The sequence below is a fragment of the Brachyistius frenatus genome, unplaced genomic scaffold (assembly GCF_029030835.1).
Source record: "Brachyistius frenatus isolate BFR_SWC_R1_liver_20210118 unplaced genomic scaffold, ASM2903083v1 Contig_82, whole genome shotgun sequence".
NCBI lineage: Eukaryota > Metazoa > Chordata > Actinopteri > Embiotocidae > Brachyistius > Brachyistius frenatus.
Genome location: NW_027210681.1, coordinates 848,920 through 870,000, shown reverse-complemented (window position 1 = coordinate 870,000; position 21,081 = coordinate 848,920). Strand labels below are relative to the sequence as shown.

General features: G+C 41.6%; 1 protein-coding gene across 6 annotated transcripts in view; it reads left to right on the top strand.

Moving 5' to 3' along the window:
* The window catches only part of atrnl1a (attractin-like 1a), a 199,049-nt gene that overhangs the window by 94,299 nt on the left and 83,669 nt on the right, over nt 1-21,081 (top strand). For all 6 annotated transcript variants that reach the window (XM_069709300.1, XM_069709299.1, XM_069709302.1 and 3 more), the window contains 2 exons: nt 363-520; nt 14,355-14,416. In XM_069709300.1, the coding sequence (XP_069565401.1) occupies nt 363-520; nt 14,355-14,416 (220 nt within the window). The remainder of the gene's footprint in view (nt 1-362; nt 521-14,354; nt 14,417-21,081) is intronic.

Sequence of the window (21,081 nt, the reverse complement as noted above, 5' to 3'; positions counted from 1 at the left end):
TTGTATCTTTCCAGGACTTTAGCTGTCACTTCCTTTAATTATTACTTTTATTCTCCGTAGTTATGATTCTTGTTCAGTATTGAAAACTTAAAGGTGGATTTATGGACAAGTCCTATGTCAAACTTTGTGATTTGTCCTTCTAATTTGAGATTTAATACATCAAAGAAACCAAACCAAAATCTAAAGATAAACGGGAATACACACTTTGCAGCCGCTTCATTAGGTACAGCAGCATTTATCTGGGAGGATGTGGAACTTAAATGATGCTCAGTTGGTACAAAGGAGAGACAATAAAAAAAAGTATTTCTGGAAGTTGTTGTTATTAATGTGGGAAAACTTTCTCTGTTGTCTGTCGCTTTCAGCCGGCACCATCTCCGGGGAAGAGATGCCCATCATAGCGAGGACCAACATCAAGGAGCACCGCGACAGTTTCTCCTGCGAGAAGTTCAACTTCAGGCTTCACCACAACATCACCTTCTACGTGTACGTGTCCAACTTCAGCTGGCCGATCAAGATCCAGGTAAAGATCTGAGAAAAAATGGAATCGCTTTGCTTTGACGGACGAAACGTTCCACGTAAATGACGTGAAAACTTCTATTATGAAACGGTTATTTTTATGAGTCTTATTCTTTCATCATCTCAGAGGTTCTTCTGTTTATTTAACGGATGCAGTGTTTGGTCACAGAAAGCGAGCTCTGCCGCTGATTCGGGACTTGATGATGATGACGGTGGTGCTGATGACTCACGGTGATGTGAAGCAGATGATGTGTTTAGCATAACAGGATTTACAGGAAGGAGAACAGAGAGTCAACCCGCATCCCGAAAATATCTGAAAAAACTCCATTGTTTTGTGTTCACACGATTACTTTCTGCAGGTTTTTTTTGTCTCTCTAAATGTTCATGTCACTGCATTGCGAAAATATTCTCTTTTCAAAGATGCATTTTTTTTTAGCCCACATTTTAAATCAGTTTCCCTGAGGGAATAATAAAGTTAGTCAAGTAATGAATGAATAATATAAAACCACATGCAAAAATGAAGGACGGGCTACAGGAATATTTCACAACTATTATAAGAGAATGTTTTGTTTTCCAGTTTCTAGACACTAAACTTAGTGTTTGAAAATATTTGCTATTCTTTTCCAAAATTCTCAATATAAAAAGATAAACACAAAAATAACAAATAAACAAGTTTTACAGTATTACAGTTAAAAACAGCTATGATATGAACACTGATGTCATTTTTAATGTCAATAAGGATTCAAATAGAGAAAATAAATGAGCAGAAAAGATATTTTCAAGATGCACCGTTCAGGATTTGAATCTTTTAAAGATGATTAATTATTAAAGTATTTGGGGAAGCTGAAGGGACTTAGACTCTATAGAAGTCCGTCAGGTGTCTGGAGGAACATGATGAAACACAAAGAGCGGCTTTACATCACGAGCGTCGTCGTCATCCGTCTTCAGCAGCTGTCTCTCTGCAGGACATACAGCCCTGACAGGACGCTGAGCATAAACTATTCTGAAAAGTGTTTGGCAAAATCTGCTATCACATTTAATGATCTGTGAGTTTTCCAGTGTGTCTCTCCATCAATTATGCAGCACCGGATTAAATCTCCAGGCAGTGCAGCCGCACACACACACACACACACACACACACACACACACACACACACACACACACACACACACACACACACACACACACACACACACACACACACACACACACACACACACACACACACACACACACACGCTAGATATTCACGCCGCAGCCTTATGATCCATTAAATTGAAGTAGACTTTTAGCGGTGATATTTTAAGATGACTGTCGTGCCGGGTCCGGGGGTGAGCGCTGATGGATGGGACTCAAGAAGTGACAGAACGGAGAAATTAGGAGAGAGAGAGAGAGAGACGGTGTCGGCCGGTTAACTGATGTTCGGACTACCTTAGAGAGACAGAGGACGGCAGGTCTGGAGACGGATAGAGACATAAAGCAGAGGATGGAGAGAGTGACGAATGAGACACTGAAGCTTCTCAGGTAGAAGTTAAAGGAAAATACTTATATTAATCATGGAGACATAAAAGTGTGAAGCCTTTTTACATTTTTTATCAAAATGTTTTTTATTTTTATCAGCAAATGAAGAAACATGAAGACGAATTGGTGACTTCTGCAGAAGAGCCTTACGGTGTAATACCACCGAGGGCCACCAGGTGGCCGGCTCTCTGTGTCCATTAGACTTCCATAAAAAAAAAAAAAAAGCGTCAAGTTCTCTGCTAAAATACAAAGTCAGTAAATGTTTCCCACAAGTCATCATGGTGTCGTTAGATAAACTCCCTCCTTCTGATCGGTCTTCTGTCGGTCCTTCTGGAAATACTTTTATCGTTAATGAGATATTAGGCCTCAAAAGAGAGCTATGTTTGGGGGCATTTCTGGTTGATTGACAGGACTCGGGTGCAGTCAGGTTTCTGCTATAGATGGGCGGAGCATAGTCAGTCACATCCACTCCCTTTGCTCCTCCCCAGTTTGTCCAAAAATGATGGTCGCTTATGGTGTAAAAAAACAAACAAGATGGCGACAGTTTAAATATCAGATTTAGGAAGAAGTGGTTGGTTGGTTTAAAACCGCCAGTAAATTTATCCCATAGAGTCAGTTCATGCAAATAATCTATTAAAGTCCATGTTGTCTCAGTCAAAAACAATCAAAAGCTTCAGCTTCTTCATTAAATGATAATAATAAAGCAACAATAATCCATGTTAAGGGTTGAATGTTTGGATCCCAGGTTTAACGTTCACTGAGTGTTTTGTATTTATTTTATTCTCATGACCTCTGATTGATGTGTTGTTGTTTTTGTTTTTTTAAATGATGTATAAAAGTGTTTTTGTTTTTTTTGTGGAATCATAATTGATAACTGATTCCCGATCATCCCGAGTCATCAACCGGTTATAAATGCCGGCGTTTATTGCCGAGTGTCCTGCACCTCGTCACGGGTCGTTTGTCCATCGACCCGCTCCTCTCATATGCGTTTCCCCATTAATGCTGCATTATCAGAGCTCCATATATCTGCCTGCTTGAAAGGTGATATGATAATCACGGCGGCGAGGACCCATCTCGCCGCCGTGTCAGACATCGTGGACCGCGTGTAATGCGAGAGGCGACTCGCCGTCCGGCTTCTGTGACCTTGGTGGCTTCTGACGCCAGAACACGGCGAGCATGAGAAATTGTCCTGAGAATTGATAATGACCTGCGCTGATGTATCTGATCTAATAGACCTACACACACACACACACACACACACACACACACACACACACACACACACACACACACACACACACACACACACACACACACACACACACACACACACACACACAGGTCACAGGACACACTGATACCAGAGAGACACAAACACACAACAAATCTCAGCAGATTGTCAGGAAATGTGGAATTCATCACTCCAGGGGAGATTTAAAAAAAAAAAAAAGTCAACTCTCTCCTTGATCAACAAACAAAGACCAGCTGGAGGTGTGAGAGGTTTACTGAGAATATTCATCATCCCCAGAGGATGAATCCTCATATTTTTTTGTCTTATTTCTCGACAAGAATTACCAAAATATAATCCTATGAAATTAGTGAGGATGATGCATGAGCTCCTCTAAGGAGGAAAAAAAAAAAAAACATGAGAGATGTGATCACATGTATGACACATGTTCACCACACGTTGCAACCAATCAGCAGCCAGCAGTGATGTCATCATCTATAAGTGATGTCATCGTTGGTTGGTGAACGTTATGAATCCTCCAGTTCAGATTCTGTCCGTCACCATGTTTGTTAGTTCGGAGCGGTTTGAAACAGGACGTGACCATATTTGGACGAGCTGGGGGAGGAGCCAGCGGTGGATCTGACTGATCTGGTTGGAAACCTGACGATACTACGTCCCGCCCACCGATAGCTGTAACCTGACTGCACCACAGGCCTGTCAATCAAACAGACACCAACAGAAACCATGTTTTCCATGTCCACAATCACAATTTTTTTCAAAAAAGGGCAGTCAGTCGTCATTTCCTCTTTAAAACTCTTTCTTTTTGATGGGTGTAATGATCGATTGAGGCCCCAGGGGGTCACCTGTGAGATTGTTGACATTGATGCCGGTGAAATGTGTTCTCGTAGCGTTGTGAATGTCAAAGATCGAAGCGAAAGTAAGTCTCAGTGATGCGACTCTGCAGCCGTGTAAGTGTGAAAGTCTGGCAGCCCGTGTTGACACCAGATGTGATGTTATTATTTGTGGCCGTGAAACACACACACACACACACACACACACACACTGATATACTCCTGATCTGACTGCAGGTCTGTTCTGGACTGAACTCTTGGACAAACTCTGCTTCTCATTCGCTGTTTATTTTAGTCTTTCTTTTACTCTCAGAAAGCTTCAAAATAGGCAGTGTGATAGCTGCACGGTGAAAGATATTTATACATCTGCAGCGTTGCAGCTCTGCACACTTCGGTTATCTCTCCATTATATGGCGTGGTAAGATTTGCGTAGCCATTATTTTACTGTTTATGTTTTGGACGAGGTTTCCTCCAGTGTGTAATAATAACAGGTGTAATTAGTTCATTTTTTACGATCGCTCTAATAAAGATCCTGTGAGCCAGAAAGCAGTTGTTGTTTTTAAATATTAATATGCCCAGCAGCTAAAACAATAAACCTGAGACATCTTTTCCTCCTCATTCTGCCTCAGTGTGTCTGAGTAGCTGTAAGTTTGTGATGCTAAATTGCTAAATGTTTGATTATTGTAATTGGTTCCCAAACTTTTGCACGGCCAGATTTCCAAAGAACCACTTCCAACCGGAGTTACCGTCAATGTTATGCTCCAAAAAGCCTCCGGCTCCATAGACTCCCATTCAACTTCTCTCATCAAATCCAAAGTGAATAAAATGTGTCCATCAGTTATCTCGGTGTTGTTAGCTAAAGTCACTCCTTCTTATTAGTTTTCTGGAGGTCCATCTGAAAATAATCCCTCATTCATTAGAAAAGAAGATTCAAGAAGACCTGTTTTTGGGGGCGTGTCTGTTTGATTGACAGGCTTGTGGTGCAGTCAGGTTACAGCTATCGGTGGGCGGGACGTAGTGTCCTTGGGTTCCCAGTCAGATATAGTCAGAACCACCGCTAGCTCCTCCCCCAGCTCGTCCAAATATGGTCACTTCCTGCTCCAAACCGCTCCAGGAAGTTAACAGGAAGTATTTTCATATTTGTGACACAGTTTTACAATTTAAACATCAAACGACAGATAAGTTGGACTCAGACTCTTTATGATTTAATATCTAAATCTTCTGTTGTCAGACTGAGAGACATTCTGATTGTCCATATCAGGTCACTTCTGGCCCCAAAAATAGCGAGATGGTGACGTAGCAAACTCGAGACTTCAACAGTTCACAAACTATTGGGAACCACAGTTTTGAAATAAAATCAAACGTCCCATAGTTTTACTAAACCTTTGAACTTACAAAAATGGACGTAAAATACCCCAAAACTCAACAAAACGTCTCCAGGTTGCAGAATCTACAGATGAATTTAGTCCTTCAAAAGGCGGGAACTCCACAAACACACACACACACACACACACACACACACACACACACACACACACACACACACACACACACGCGCGCGCGCGCGTACGTGCGCAGACACACGCATGCTAATGTGACCTGTGAGTGTTTCCCTCGCGGCGTCCTGATGTCAGCCGGGAGGCGGCGGCCGGTTGGGAGAACGGGGAGGTGTCGGGATCGCTCGCTCTGCTGGAACAGATTTTGATTGGCTCTGTCACGCTGACCTCGCACCTTCGTCCTCGCCGTCGGGACACGAGCGGTCGGTCCTGGTTTTAATGGACGTTCGCGCTGCACCATCACCGTGACATCGGCCGTGAAAACGTGTGTCAGGAAAAAAATTATACATATTCAGTTCTTTAGTTCAGAATAAACAGATGTTGAACGTTTTGTTTATTTTCTATTTTCAGCTTTTATTCATTTATTTAAACATTTTTTGAAGTCAAACTTTAAAGGCCCTTGTTTTATTCCACATTTTGCAAAAGTTAGATATCAAACAGTTTTTTAGGGAAAGTTTAAAGCTTGTAAAAATCAATAGAAACTGTGTATTTAATGAGCTGTTAGAGTAGAAATATAAAATGTATATATATATATATATATAGAGAGAGAGAGAGAGAGAGAGCTACAAGGTGTCACAGGAGAATATAAATCCTCACTGTTTGTTTTGACCCCATTTTTTTCCACAAACCAGGACTGGCCTGGATTTGTTTCTAATCAAAAAGTCATGTTTTATTGATTGAGTCCAACAAACATTATGGGAACATGACCCAGTTTCTCTCTTCATCTCTTTTTTGCTTTTTTTGTTGTTTTGAAAGAACTAACTGCTAATTTAGCCAGAAGTTGTGTAACCGGAGACCGTAACTGTTTCTAATTTGAACATCTCTTTTTCTTTTTTGTAATTTAGCAGATAAAAACGTTAAGTTAAACAGAAAAAGGCTGCAAATAAGTGTTAAATCTGCCTTTTGTTTCAACTTATGTTTTCGGAGACTGGATTGAGCTGAATGAATTACCACACTTTGTTCTAAAAAACAACTACATCTTTAGTTCCTTATTTTGATTTTTGATTTTTATTTTATACACTTTATTAATCCCCGAGGGGAAATGTCTTCACTACAGCAGGGGGGCTCTCAGGGGGGAGCTGCTGTAGCAGGCTGCCACGACCGCGGCGCCAGGTAACCTGACCTGAGGTGCATGTTTTTGGATGATGGGAGGAAGCCGGAGAACCCGGAGAGAACCCACGCAAGCACAGGGAGAACATGCAAACTCCACACAGAAAGTCCCAGGACCGGATTCAAACCCAGAACCTTTTTGCTGTGAGGTGACAGTGCTAACCACTGCACCACCGTGCCGCCCCGATTATTGGTAATCTTCATGCTGCATAACGTGGGTTTTCCTCGTGTCCGTCTGCATCCCATCATGCATTGCAGCCCGCAGGCCGGCTGATTAAAAGCACTCTGTGAGAGGTGAGCGGTCGTTTCGTTGCAGAAGAACTCGGCGTTGTGGTGCTTTGATTTGATTTGCCGCTCAGCGCTCGGTCACTTATTCACCCTGTGTGCTGCCATCATTGAAGAGGATGACTCTCTAATCACACACACACACACACACACACACACACACACACACACACACACACACACACACACACACACACACACACACACACACACACACACACACAGGGTCTATCCGATACATCTGAAGGCAGTATTATGTTTCATAGGGTGGAAGAGACGCAGAGTAACTGATGTTTAACCAGACAGGAAGTCATCAGCAGTCATCAGGACTAATTAGGCTGGAGATTTGTGTGTGTGTGTGTGTGTGTGTGTGTGTGTGTGTGTGTGTGTGTGTGTGTGTGTGTGTGTGTGTGTAGAGAAAGAGTTACACTAACCATTACATCAGCAAAATGTGTGTCCAAAATCAGAGTGTGTCCAGATCAGTGGATTCGCTCGCGGGGGTAAAATAAATCTGTGCGAACGTCGGTCGCCTCGAACACATAAATTTGAGCCGCCGAACCACCTGCGTCTTCACAGTCGTGACCTTTGAGGGAGTTTTATATCACGTTACTTTGTTCTGCTCCACAAAATGAAAGAGAAAAAAAAAAAGGATAAAATGCTCCTTAATGTACGATAAAACATGTGTCTGTCAGCTGTTAGCACGCTAGCTGTACTAGCTCGTCAGTTTGCAAAATTCTCCTCAATCTGATGAAATAACAATGAATAAGCGTCCAGTGATGTTTTAATTACGATGTTCTTATGCTCTAACAGTAAAAGCTGTAAATTAATAACTCGTCAAAAGGTATTTTGTAATGTCTTTGTAGGGGTTTAAAAAAAATAAATAAATGTTGAATTAAACAGTTGATATAGATGCATATACACTTTTATTCCCAGGCAGTTGTTAAATAATAATAAAAAATTAAAAAATTAAAAAAAATGCTTGTTCAGCAAAATAACATAAAGCTAAAAAAATATCGTAGCACATTGATTTTCTACATTTGCACCCATATTTTTGAGGTGAGGCCTGAAGTAATAATTATAACTCCTCCCGTACGTCGGATAATGAAATCCAAGTTTCAATCCAGTGTTTTTTTTAGCTGCTGCTGTTGGAGCTGCAGACGGATGCAGGAGGAGGTCTTAAGTCTTAAGCACCTGTTAACAGGATCTCCTCACTAACAGGTGTTCACATATGGAGGCGCCCGACATCATCTGCATAACGTGTAGGTGGAGGCGGCCGACCGCCTCCCTGTTGGTCATTAGGTCCTCATGAATATGCAAATCCGGAGGAAGTGCTGTAAACACGTCTCTTTTCATTTGTTAACCTGCTCATGTTAACATGTGGACACGCATTCGGTGCTCGATGATATTCATTACTTTAACTCTGAGTCATTATTCCTCTTTCAACACTTTCCACTCCTTCGAGTTCATGAAGTTTGGCTTGTTTCTTTTCCTAAAGTTTACTCAAATTTTATTCAGATTATTGCTGTTAAAGACAATATTTTGTTTGAATTTTTTGTTAAATGACTACTTATCACCATAATTAATAGATTATTATTCCTTCCACATTTGGGACAGCTCTGTCAACACTTTCGCTTTGGACTCCTTCAGTTTCATAAAGTTTGATTTGTTTCTTGTGCTTAATTTTATTCTAATATTATTCCGATTTCTGCTGTTAACCACAAAATTTTGTTTGCACAGTTTGAGCAACATGCGAGAAAAGTAGATAAATGAATTCCTGCTGCTGTCGTGTCTCAGTCCGACCTTCATCTCTGTTTCTTCTGTTTCACGCTTCCTGTCCTCTTTCGCTCTATTTCTTCTTCCTCTCCTCCTTTTCTCTCTTTCCCTTCCTTTATTGATTAGCCAAGCACTTTCTTTCCTTCCAGCCTTTAACAAGCAGCTCTCGGTTCGGGGGTCAGGGAAAGAAAAGGCGTCCCCACTGCTGTCACAGCTCCTGAGTTTGTCCCCAGAGGGCCACCGTAGGTCCTCCGTAATGACCGGGCTGTGAGAAGCTGGCGGTCCTCTGAGCCCTCTCATGTCTTACCTCCGTCTCTCAGTCCCTCCCTCTTGTCCTCGCACTCCTCGCTGGTTCGTTGCAGTTCAGACTTCCACGTAAGAAAAAAAATCAAATTTCTCCCTGAACAGTCGGTTGACCTCCGATCTCCAAACAATTACATCCTACCGGAGAGGAATCCTGCTGCTGTTGTTGTGCGATTGTGTTGCAGGTTGTTTCAGTGTTTTATTTGGTCTGAGTTGGTGAATTCCCTTCGGTAGTCATTTGTCTGAGCCCCTTCAGTGTTTCCTCCAGCTGGCGTTTGTATCAGACCCGACTCAGCAGTTTCAGTCCTCCGACTCTCCCGTCTTCACATTCAACTCTATTTATCACATTACCAACATTTATCCTTCCAACGCTGCACTCGTTTAAATCTCTAGATCTCTGAGGTGAATAAACCGAATGAGACGCTTCAATCATTTCTAGCGAGCTAACGTAAACTTAAACTGTCCTTTCCCGAATCATAAAATCCGTTTTGCGAGTTCTTCTTTAACTTGTGAGGTGTTTCCGAAAAACATTCAAAGTTAAATCGAGGTTTCATCCAAAGGCAACCAGCAGCGACGTGAACGTCTGTTATGAAGCCTCCAGTTCAGATTCTGTCCGTCGCCATCTTTGCTAGTTCGGAGCGGTTTGGAGCAGGAAGTGACCATATTTGGACAGCCTGTCAATCAAGCAGACACGCCCCCAAAAACAGGTCTTTTTGAAGCTTATTTTCTAATGAATGAGGGATTATTTTCACCTTAAAATATTATTAGAAATGATTAGAGACTTCCTCTCATCCCATTCCTCGAGGACTAGAGATGCTTTTAACTGAATATAAAACCTGCTTGTAGTCTCGGTTTAAAAAGTGAAGTCAATGCAAAAGGGCCTTAACGTGCAGTACCACTGATGGCCACTAGGGGGCTGGCTCCAATCGACTCCCATTAGAAAAGCATCACGTTCTCCTTCTGATCAGTGTTTCCTTCAGGAAATAATTCCATTGTTTAGATATGAGGCCTCAAAGAAAGACATGTTGGGAGGGTGGGGGGTGGGGGGGCGTGTCTGGTTTGATTGACTATGAATTAAAACATGATACAAATGTTGGTTAGATTGCATTAAGTTGTTTCTCTGGTGATCTGCACGGTCGTTGTGCCTTTGTGTGTTTGCAGCAGCCGACTCTTTCTGTTTGTGGCTCTGCAGTGGTGCGTGCTGGGAAGGGAAAAAAGGGTGTGGCCTGAACAGCTTATTGATCATAGTTGTGTTTAACGACTGCAGTTGTTGTAAATTGAAATGATGGCTGTTGGCTGGAGTCGGTGTGTGTGTGTGTGTGTGTGTGTGTGTGTGTGTGTGTGTGTGTGTGTGTGTGTGTGTGTGTGTGTGTGTGTGTGTGTGTGTGTGTGTGTGTGTGTGTGTGTGTGTGTGTGTGTGTGTGTGTGTGTGTAAATTTACTAACTGTAGTGACCACAATTTATCCACGAGCAGGTCTGCAAGTTTTTTTTTTTTTTTTGTCTGATTGAATTTGTTGCATTTGCTTTTGAATCCATTTATTAACAGTTTACTGTACGAGTGTGTGTGTGTGTGTGTGTGTGTGTGTGTGTGTGTGTGTGTGTGTGTGTGTGTGTGTGTGTGTGTGTGTGTGTGTGTGTGTGTGTGTGTGTGCGCCCTCATAATAAGTTCTTATATTGTCAGGGGTAATGATGTAAACTGCTTCACTGGAAGCCCCGAATGCAAAGCCCGGCTCTTTCCTCCCTGATGCCCGTATTAATGCTGCGTCCCTCTGGACCCAAATCAGCTTTTCTGCAGCTTTTTCTTTTTTTTTTTCACCGTCAGGCCGTTTTTACCTGCCAAACAAAAACGCCGGTAAACCTCTTAAGCCTCATTCTGCCCCCCCGTTTTCTTTCTCTGGAGGAGTCTCCGAGGACTCGCCGGAGACAAAGACGCAGCCTCTTACGGCTATTAGGAGCCATTTAAATGTATCCCCACGACGACCACGCTTCACAAACACATCGCCGCCGTCGTATTGTGATGCCTCATACATTGTGGTGTGTTTTACGGCTCCTGCAGTAGTTAAATGATTTTTAAATGCGTCTTGGGCGGGTCCAACTCGTGAGGATCGGATAAAGCCACCTGCTAATTTGCACTCAGCTGCAACACGTTCTGTCTGAAAGTTTCATAAAAGACCTTTTTAAAGACAATTAACATGAAATATAAAACTGTTCATCTTTAAACTGTGACATTAAAAGTGAAAGCGCAGGTCTGCCTGGTCAACAACACGGCCTAATTATAAGGAACCTATTTGATCCTGAACTTTGTATTCAAATTGAAGACAAACACTTGACATTGATGGTAAATAAATACTCGTTATTATGGAAGATGAAAACATCCAATGTCTGCCTTTGTTCCAATTACTGACTGTTAATTAAAGTGTTTGTAGCTTCAGGTCTGAAAAATGGTTCAATGCTGCAATACCAGCGAGTGCCACTAGAGGTCGGCTCCAAAAAGCCTCCGGCTCCATAGACTCCCATTCAACTTCTCTCATCAAATCCAAAGTGAATAAAATGTGTCCATCAGTTCTCTCGGTGTTGTTAGCTAAAGTCACTCCTTCTTCTTAGTTTTCTGGAGGTCCATCTGAAAATAATCCCTCATTCATTAGAAAAGAAGATTCAAGAAGACCTGTTTTTGGGGGCGTGTCTGTTTGATTGACAGGTCTGTGGTGCAGTCAGGTTACAGCTATCGGTGGGCGGGACGTGGTATCGTCAGGTTTCCGATCAGATCGGTCAGATCCACCGCTGGCTCCTCCCCCAGCTCGTCCAAATATGGTCACTTCCTGCTCCAAACCGCTCCGAACAAGCAAAGATGGTGACGGACAGAATCTGAACTGGAGGATTCATAACGTTCACAAACCAACGATGACATCACTGATGGTTGATGACATCACTGCTGGTTCCAAAACACTGCACATCAAAAAGTTGTTATATTTGACCCGTATAGCTTCTATAAATCTCAAGTTATAGGTATTTACTTCATAAAGTTGGCCAACTAATCGTCATTAGTTCCCTTTTGGTCGTCTTCCATCCGTCTCTGCCGCGTCTTAAAAGCACCTCGTTCTGCAGCGTTCATCTTCCAACAGAAAACTGAGCGTTGACAGAGAAGTGGATGGAAAATCAATTCAATCTGTAATAAATAATCCTCTTTAATATGGGGGATGGATTTCTATTTTTTTCGTAGCTGAGGGCCAAAAACTTGAGTGTGAAGCCGCGGGGTTTCTTCTCTCAGTCTGCAGAACAGGTGCTCGCTGTAAACACACAGCTGCTCGCGCCGAGTCGTGGATGAGATGAGGTGAGGGGTGAGGGCTTTTTCCTTTTTTCATACTGATAGGATTAAGTTGGTGTGTGGGTGTGTGTGCTGATGAAATAAGTAGAAATATAGAAGCTAACCTTCTTTTTTAATTTTTTTTTTTTAAGCCTGCAACATACAGTAGAGTGTGTATGGTTTGAACACTCAAAAGTTCACGAGTAGTTTTTATTTATCAATTAACTTTATGCAAAACCTTTGGACCAGTTCTCAAACATCTTTTTTTTTAAGGCAGGTTGGAGAACTTTCTGAAATAGTATGTCAACTTTATTCTCGAAAGCAAAACTAAACAAAAAAAAACATATTTCTTCATGCCTTAAAATTTTTTGCAGAGTTTCTTCACCCAAATCAGAAAATATATATTCTCCAACTTATCACAGATGTTTCATTCATTTATACAGTTTTGGTTTAATTTTGTCCAGATTTTTAAATATTCAGATTTATGTCTTGAGATGAACAGAAATGTAATGAAGCCAAACAGAATAAAAACAAGTCTGACAAACTATACGACGCAAACCGTGAGTTTAACAAAAATAGGAAAACCAAAGAACCAAACGGTCTCTGGAAAGTCAGGTTTTTCATTTTTTCAGGGCTTTGATGAGCACAAAAACAACATTTCATAAACCTCCATTGCTCCGAGGTGGCAGCAGAGGTTACAGAGACAGAACGTTTTTTTTACAAAAAAACAAAAAACAGCTTCACAATAAATCGTGCAGGATGTCCACACGTATGAGATCTGTGGCTGTGGACACGTGATGATGATGATGAGGATGATGATGATGATGGAAGAGGCGCTCGCTGGGTTTCAGAACACGAAAAAAAAGGCCAGCAGCCTTTTGTCAAAGGCTGATCTCATCATAACCTACAAACCAGATGGTGGCGGCTGGTGGTGTGTTTGTCGTGTTGTTGTTGTTGTTGTTGTTGTTGTTGTTGTTGTGTGTCGGAGACGGAGAACATGTGTGAACGTGTGTGGCAGAAAATGAAGTTGTTGGTCTGAACGTTGGCCCCGAGGAAAAGAAAAGATGTTTCCTCTACCGTTACTGGATCACATGATGAGGGAGAGCAAACTGAATGTTCCTGATGCATTGTGGGAAACTATGTCGACACCGCAGCTGTACAACAGTCGTCCCGCTCCATCAGTTTCAGACATGTGACTATTAATCTCTAACGTTTCCATCTGGTCTGATCTATTTTAATGGTTTAATTGCTGTCTGACACTCTGAAGTAAATGGTCTTAATTAAATACAGAAAAACTGGTGCTGACACACTTCTAATTTTATGAAAAGAAAAAGTGAACTAGGGTGAAGTGGAGGCTTTAATAAAAATAATGCAACTATGAAATAATAAAAGAAGAAAAAGCAAAGTGAGTAGAAAGTTTTAAGACAGAAAAACTTTGTATGTTTAATGTGAATAATTTAACAATTAAATAATATAACAAAAATAATGATAAAACAAGGAATGACAAGGTGAGTTTATTTGTGAAGCACCATTAGATAAATAAATGAATAAAATTACATGTAAAAGACGATAAAGTCAAGATGAAGAATGCTTAAAGAGCTTTACAGGGGCATAGAAAGTATTTTAAAAGTTTTGAATTATACTTAAACAATAAAATCAAGGTCATCAATGCAGTTCAAAGTACTTTATAGAAATCCATTAAAAAATAAGTATCAACATGAAACTGTATTTGAAAGATAAAAGTAAAAACCTCGTGAAGCTCTGAAGGGTTCGTTGGTCTCAATCAGAAATGATAAAAACGTTCTGGACTGATGATCATTAACATACCAGACAGTTTTATTGGCATGATGAGTGTGTATTTCCAGGATATATGTTCTTACACTCTTTCTCTTTCTCCCCACGACAGATCGCCTTCTCTCAGCACAACAGCATCATGGACTTGGTTCAGTTCTTCGTCACCTTCTTCAGGTAACTCCTCCTTCCTGTCCGTCATGCAGTAAACTGTCCCAGAGGCTCTTTTGCACAACTCGGGCGGGAGAAACGCTTCAACCCCCCCGACAGGAGAAGTGTTGTGATGCGCAATTTATTACAAAAAAAAAAAAAAAAAAAAAATGTCTGATGTCACGCTGCAGAGAGCCGAACCGACGACTTACGACTCGCAGGTCAAGAGGAGGTGAATCAGATTTCTGTGTTTGCCAAATGTAATATTTATAAAACGATATGATATATACGGCACATAAAACCGGGCTGAATTTGAATGAAATGCGAGAGCTGCTGCGCTGAGCTGTGATGATGATGATATCAGTTACTGCTCCTGAAAGAACGGTCACACGAAACCTCGCCGGGTGAAGAAAAAACAAACGAGTCGCTTCGACCTGCAACTCGCCAAATTAGAGAGCTCCAAATCTTTGAGCAAGCGATGCATTTTTAATAAGGTCATAAGAATTTTATACCCTCCTCTCTTTTTTTATTTTTTTCCTACCTGCTCACTCACGCAGATCAAAGAAAATATATGAATCTCATCTCAACTTAATTATCCAATGAGATTGAATATTTAAGTGTATTTATTTTCACTCATATTTTGCCACCTGTTTTATTACCACAAAGCCATCATAAATCATGTTTATTTTCAGAACTATAGTTTGTATAGTGATGGTAATTACAGTCTCCAAACTTTAACTTCAAAGACCGCCGGCGTGTTCAGACAGAAGGAGAGTTTCAGACGAGGCTCGATTTGAGGTCAACTGAAAAACCTCGTCTTCATCACGGACCATTTAATCGACGGACCGCGACGAGAAGGAAAGTTACAAGAACTTAAGGAGTTAAGTTGAGTTATGTGATCAGTCAGAAGCTGAGCCGCCATCTGAACACACAAACAGCCACTTCGTTTCATTAATGCAGCATCAGCTAAATTCTTCAGCATATCGCGCTTATTTTTTTGTGAAGCTGAGACTAGCTTTGGCCTGGGCTCAAAGTTAAAAACCCTCCAGTCATCCTGGGGTTGATAATAATAATAATAATAATAATCATAATAATAATAATATTAATAGGAGAGGAGGAGGATGTAAATCGATTTTGGGACGAATTTTGAGCAAAAATTGAAAAAAAAAAAACAATAAAAAAACCTGCTAATGTTACAATGAACAGAGATTTAAAGAAAGAAACTGAACGTGTTGTGCAGCACACACACACACACACGCACGCACGCACGCACGCACGCACGCACACACACACACACACACACACACAACTCAGCAAAATCCTGTGTGACGCCTGTAACTGAATATCAGTGCTGCACAGCGGCGTCCTGTAATGGGATACTGAAAACGTTTTAACGTTCGTGATTGAACGCTTCACAGGTTTAAATTATGTTTTCAAAAATATCTCCACATACCCTAAAAAAAGGGAGAATATTATTTATAGGCCGTCCCGCCCGGCCTCGTGTCCACCCTATAAATCTGGACTCTGCATGACTCGACACCGCCGGCCGTCGGTTAGGATCGTCTGAAGTGGACTAAGTGACGGTCCGCGGAGGTTCGGACCCGTTGGTCCCTCCGACATCTTAAAAAAAACTAAAAAAAAACCCGATGAGCATGTCCTTCCATTATTTCCCACATTGACTCACATTTAATAACCAGCCAGATGCAGCAGGGATTTTTTTTTTCTTCTGGATCTAATGACAGAGTTTTGGAGAAGAAGTCTGGATGAAGTCGGCTGTCTTCAGGCAAGATTCTGCCACTCAGCTACGACACCGGGCAAAGTGTGTGTGTGTGTGTGTGTGTGTGTGTGTGTGTGTGTGTGTGTGTGTGTGTGTGTGTGTGTGTGTGTGCGTGCGTGCGCGTGCACGTTGTTTCCTTGTATATGTTCATATATATCCTCTGTAATGTGTGTGTGTGTGTGTGTGTGTGTGTGTGTGTGTGTGTGTGTGTGTGTGTGTGTGTGTGTGTGTGTGTGTGTGTGTGTGTGTGTGTGTGCAGTCATGTGAGGAAGTGAGCCGTTTTTGTGCCCAAGGCCGGCTTCTGGACATCAGCGACCTTTAGGCCAGCATAGAGGGATGATGTCATCATTAGGGGACAGTGTCAAGTTTCGCCGGGAGAGTTGAGCGTGTGTGTGTGTGTGTGTGTGTGTGTGTGTGTGTGTGTGTGTGTGTGTGTGTGTGTGTGTGTGTGTGTGTGTGTGTGTGTGTGTGTGTGTGTGTGTGTGTGTGTGTGTGTTAGTCACCGCTCTGTTTATGAGTTGCTCTGCTCTGCACTGCACCAGACTCTCAGTGAGAAAAGGTTATGCGCTACGACTACAGGACTTATTTTGTATTTTTTTTATTTGTGGGTTTATTTACTGCCCTCGTTACATAATGTGATGTGCGTGTGTTGTTGTTTTTTTCAGCAGTGGGAAAAAAAAAAAGAAGGTATTCAGGTCTTTTACTTATGTAACAGGAGCACAGATAGAACAAGACTCCAATAAATGCAAAAGAAAACAGTTTTTTAAAAGTTTGACTTAAACTGACTTTATTCAGTATGTTTGATATCAACATCAAAGAAATCCATATCATCAGTGTAAAACGCACTAAATAAGCAGCTTTAACCCGTTTAGCGTCGGTACGCTGAGTGTTTTGCCTGTGAAGGGCTTTTAATTTGAAACGGATACACATGAACAAGTAACGCAGCAATTTTAACAACAGGGCAAACGGGAGCGGATCAAAACGAGGCTCCGAGTCGACTTTGTGAATCGATCAATCCACCTTAAATGTCAACGTGACAACTTTGACCATTTCATTTCTTTTAATTAGAGATTATTTGATGTTCAAGCACTTCAATACATTTCAATTAGATCAAGAGAAACGTTAACAAAGTGGCACGATATCCAGTAAAATGTACTCGGTGACTCTGTAGCTCTTCAAACCCCGTTTAGCGTCTTTAAGCGGAGTGTTTTGGCTGCGTGTTATATTTTCTGTACGGTTGAGTCTCGTCGTCGCTGCAGCAGGAAGCTGATGAAGATGTTTTCATTCGCTGTTCTCCAGCATCCTAAAGGAGGATGAAACATCTTTGCAGCTCTTGTATGTTCAGACGGTCCCGGGACCCTGTTTAGGACCAGAGGGGGACGTCCACAACGGCTTCGGGTCAATATTTTCTAATTCATTTAGTAATTGAGGGCTTGTGTCCTCTGAAATTAATTTGGCGAAGCAAATTAGTTTGAATACAAACACATTTTTATGAGACGTTCGCCTCCGATGCCGCCTGAAGAATCGAGCGACTCCATTAATGACACAACTAAAAAAAAAAAACGAGGCTGAATTGAAGCTAGCAGCACAAACAGAAAGGAAAAAGATCAAAGTCAGAAAATGCTGCAGTCGATGCCGGAAGAACAAAAGCTCAGTTAACAGCATTATTTTAACTGCTGCCATCATTATTTTATTCAGTTTTTTTTAATACAATGGCAGCATTTTAAGCTTAAATCCGATGTCGTAACGGCCCGAAGGACGCTGTTGCTCCACTGTGTTTTAGAAAATGATGCCTGCGTAGCTCTAAAATCTCCGAAAAACCTTCCTCATCACTCCTCCTCCTCCTCCTCGTGTTTTCTTTCTCATCTCCAAATAGGAAGAAATAAAAAAAAAAAAATGGGGAAAATTGCCATAATTAAAGAGCTTTTGTGTCTCTGCTCTTCACAGTCACAAATGCTAATTGGTGACACTGCAGTTCAGCTTCGTCCAATTACTCGCGGGCTCTCGCTCGCTTGATTAGCAATCAGTTTTCTCTCTGTCTCTTTTTTTTCTCCAAAAGCAGCGGAGAAGCCTCGAAGTGTCTCGTGAGACTCTCGGAAACTCAGACACTTCATTTCAAAACGACCGTCCCGATCAACGCTCACTTCTCAGCTCGGTTCTCCGAGGAGGTTTTTCAGTCTGTTTAACCAAAGATCTGATTCGTCTGCACCGTTTCAGCTTCTTCAGTTGCTTTATTTTCTTTAGACAAAAACAAAACGCTCGCCGGTACTAAAGCACAGAGGACTTTATCTTTACATTTAACAGGGAATCAAAAAAAATATATTCAAGTGCAGAACAAAAAATAGAAAAAAAAATACCTCACATTTTACATTTTTGACGGAACATTTCAGTCTTTAGTGAACTGCCTCATCATCATCATCATCATCATCGTCTGGGATATGAAAATTAGCGCCCAACCAATCCTGGAGTTTTGGGGTTGATACCAACGCTGACATTAGGAAGTAAATAAATTCCGATATCATTATATCGACTACAATGAGGTCATCAGTAACTTGTGACGCGCTGCGTTCAAATATGTTCGTATGAACGGCGCCCTCTTGTGGTGCTCACGATGTCGGATTTGTATGTTTTCTATCAGCTTCGAGTTCAAGAGTTGCGACGTGTTTGCTGACGCTTACAGAAAGGTCAGAGGTCACGGAAGTTCATGTTTGGTTGGATGTTCAGCTAATATGTTGTAATTTTAATCACGTAGAGTTTGTCTTCGTAACTTAGATAACAGTGTATGTCTGAGGAAAACGTTGATCTTCCCAGCGGCCTCATCTTTTCCCTTCTTTGACTTTTGTATTTGCTGAATTACGTTAGCCGCCCTGTTAGCTTGATAATCGTTAGCCTCTGCGGCTTCTAGACGCCCGTCCATGTTTTGTTTTTTTACAACTTAACCATTTGAACGTTAATCATACGCTGCACATGACTTCCCGCGTTGAAACCACGAGCTCACGAGTTCAATTTCAACGCAGCAAAAGCAGTTTAAACTTTATCGCCCAAAATGAGACAGAAACTGTGAACACTTAAAATAAATATAACTATATATGACCTGAAGCATCTTTTTCTGCATTATGTTATCTAAATCTTTCACATATGCATCAATATATGTCAATGTGATATAAATCAGGAAATCAGTTCTTGTCTGAGAAAATGATGAAATGTTTCAGACGTACAATAAGAAGAGATTCGGTGAGTTTGCAGGCAGGTGTGCGAAATGTTAAATCGTCTAACTATTTTTTTTAGGAAGCAGCCCGACAGAGTTTATTAGGATGTTTACAGCCGATATGTAAAGCAGACTTTAAGATGTGCTGAACTGAAAAAAAAAGAAGAAAGCGAACATCATCAGGTGTGCGAGCAGATACTGTTTGAAAGGTTACAGGAAGTGAACCTCGCTTCGTCCCGACACGGATGGAAGCTGTTTTCCGATCGTCTGCTGCTCATGTTCAACGAATGATTTATTGATTTTTTTATTTTTTTTTTGGTCTTTGCTCCGCCTGCTGTGTTTCAGATGTTTCATTGTGCTCGTGTGTGTGTGTGTGTGTGTGTGTGTGTGTGTGTGTGTGTGTGTGTGTGTGTGTGTGTGTGTGTGTGTGTGTGTGTGTGTGTGTGTGTGTGTCATGAACTGTGGTGATTTTTTATTTTTTTTACTGCAGCACTTTAAAAGAGCAGCAACATAATCTCCAACTCAACCGAGCGCTCGTTCTCAAACCCCCGGCTTGTTTAATCAGTTCGATTGCTCTTAGCTGTGGCTGAGCGGTCTTAAAACCTCGACCTATCAGGAAGCTCAGTGGAGTGTTAACAAACCCACAGGACAACCCCACCTCCCCAGTTCCCTACCTACTCCCCTTTCCTCCCCCCTCCCTCCCTAATGCCTCTGTAATAGCGACAATTAGCCACCGCGCTCCGTTGGTTGGATGGTTAAGCTCCGGCCCTGCGGCCCATTAATGGGGCGCCGAGGTAGAACAGATTGAACGAGGGAATCTTGGGTGCCTGATTGGATTTGAGTCCCAGTCAGTGGAGGTTTATTCTTTAATTTTTTACTTTTTTTTTTTTTTTAATTTAGAGGATGGAAAAATCATTGCAGGAGAGTTTGTCTTTAATTGTTCGGGGAGTCGTCGGTGTGACGGAGGTCTGGTGGCAGAGCTGGTGTCTGAAGATCTTTCACAGCACGAAACGGTGGACAGATTTCTGAAATGAATATTTCATCATAATGTTTGTTTGCATTGCAGGTTGTGAAATACAGAGCTTGCAAAGTGTTTTCTAACAGATGACGGAAAACAATAAAAAAAAGATGGATAAATAGAAACATGAACATCAGGCAGCAGTAATTTGATTTCATGAGCTCTGTTACAGCCAGATGTCCTCAACGACAGAGTGTGCTTATTACTGCAGTTTTGAGGCTATCAATGAGGCGACTTTGACGTTAAAGTATCAATATGGCATACTGAGACTTAAAAAAAAAAACTATCCCATGTTCAACAATAATAACACAAGTCCTTTCAATTTATTGAAATCAAATTTACTGTATGAAAAAAATGGAGCGATACCTTGATACTGGCTATTTCAACCCAGTATCACGGCAAAGCGTGAAATAGACACGCCTGCCCGCTACAGCAAAACGTGAGATAGTCACGCTTTGACCACGTTTTGTCTCCCGAACCCCAAACACGTGTTTTTTGCTGATAGTATAATCTTCCTGTCAGTCACGTGGTTGAAAAGTACGCAGTAACTTTCATTTTCATCCACTACGGAAAACACGTGAGATAGCCACGCTTGACGACGTCTAGCTGTGACAGTTACACGTTTTCCTGGAGTGGACGAAAATGAAACCTACTTCATGCTTTCATCCATATGATTTACAGGGGAACAA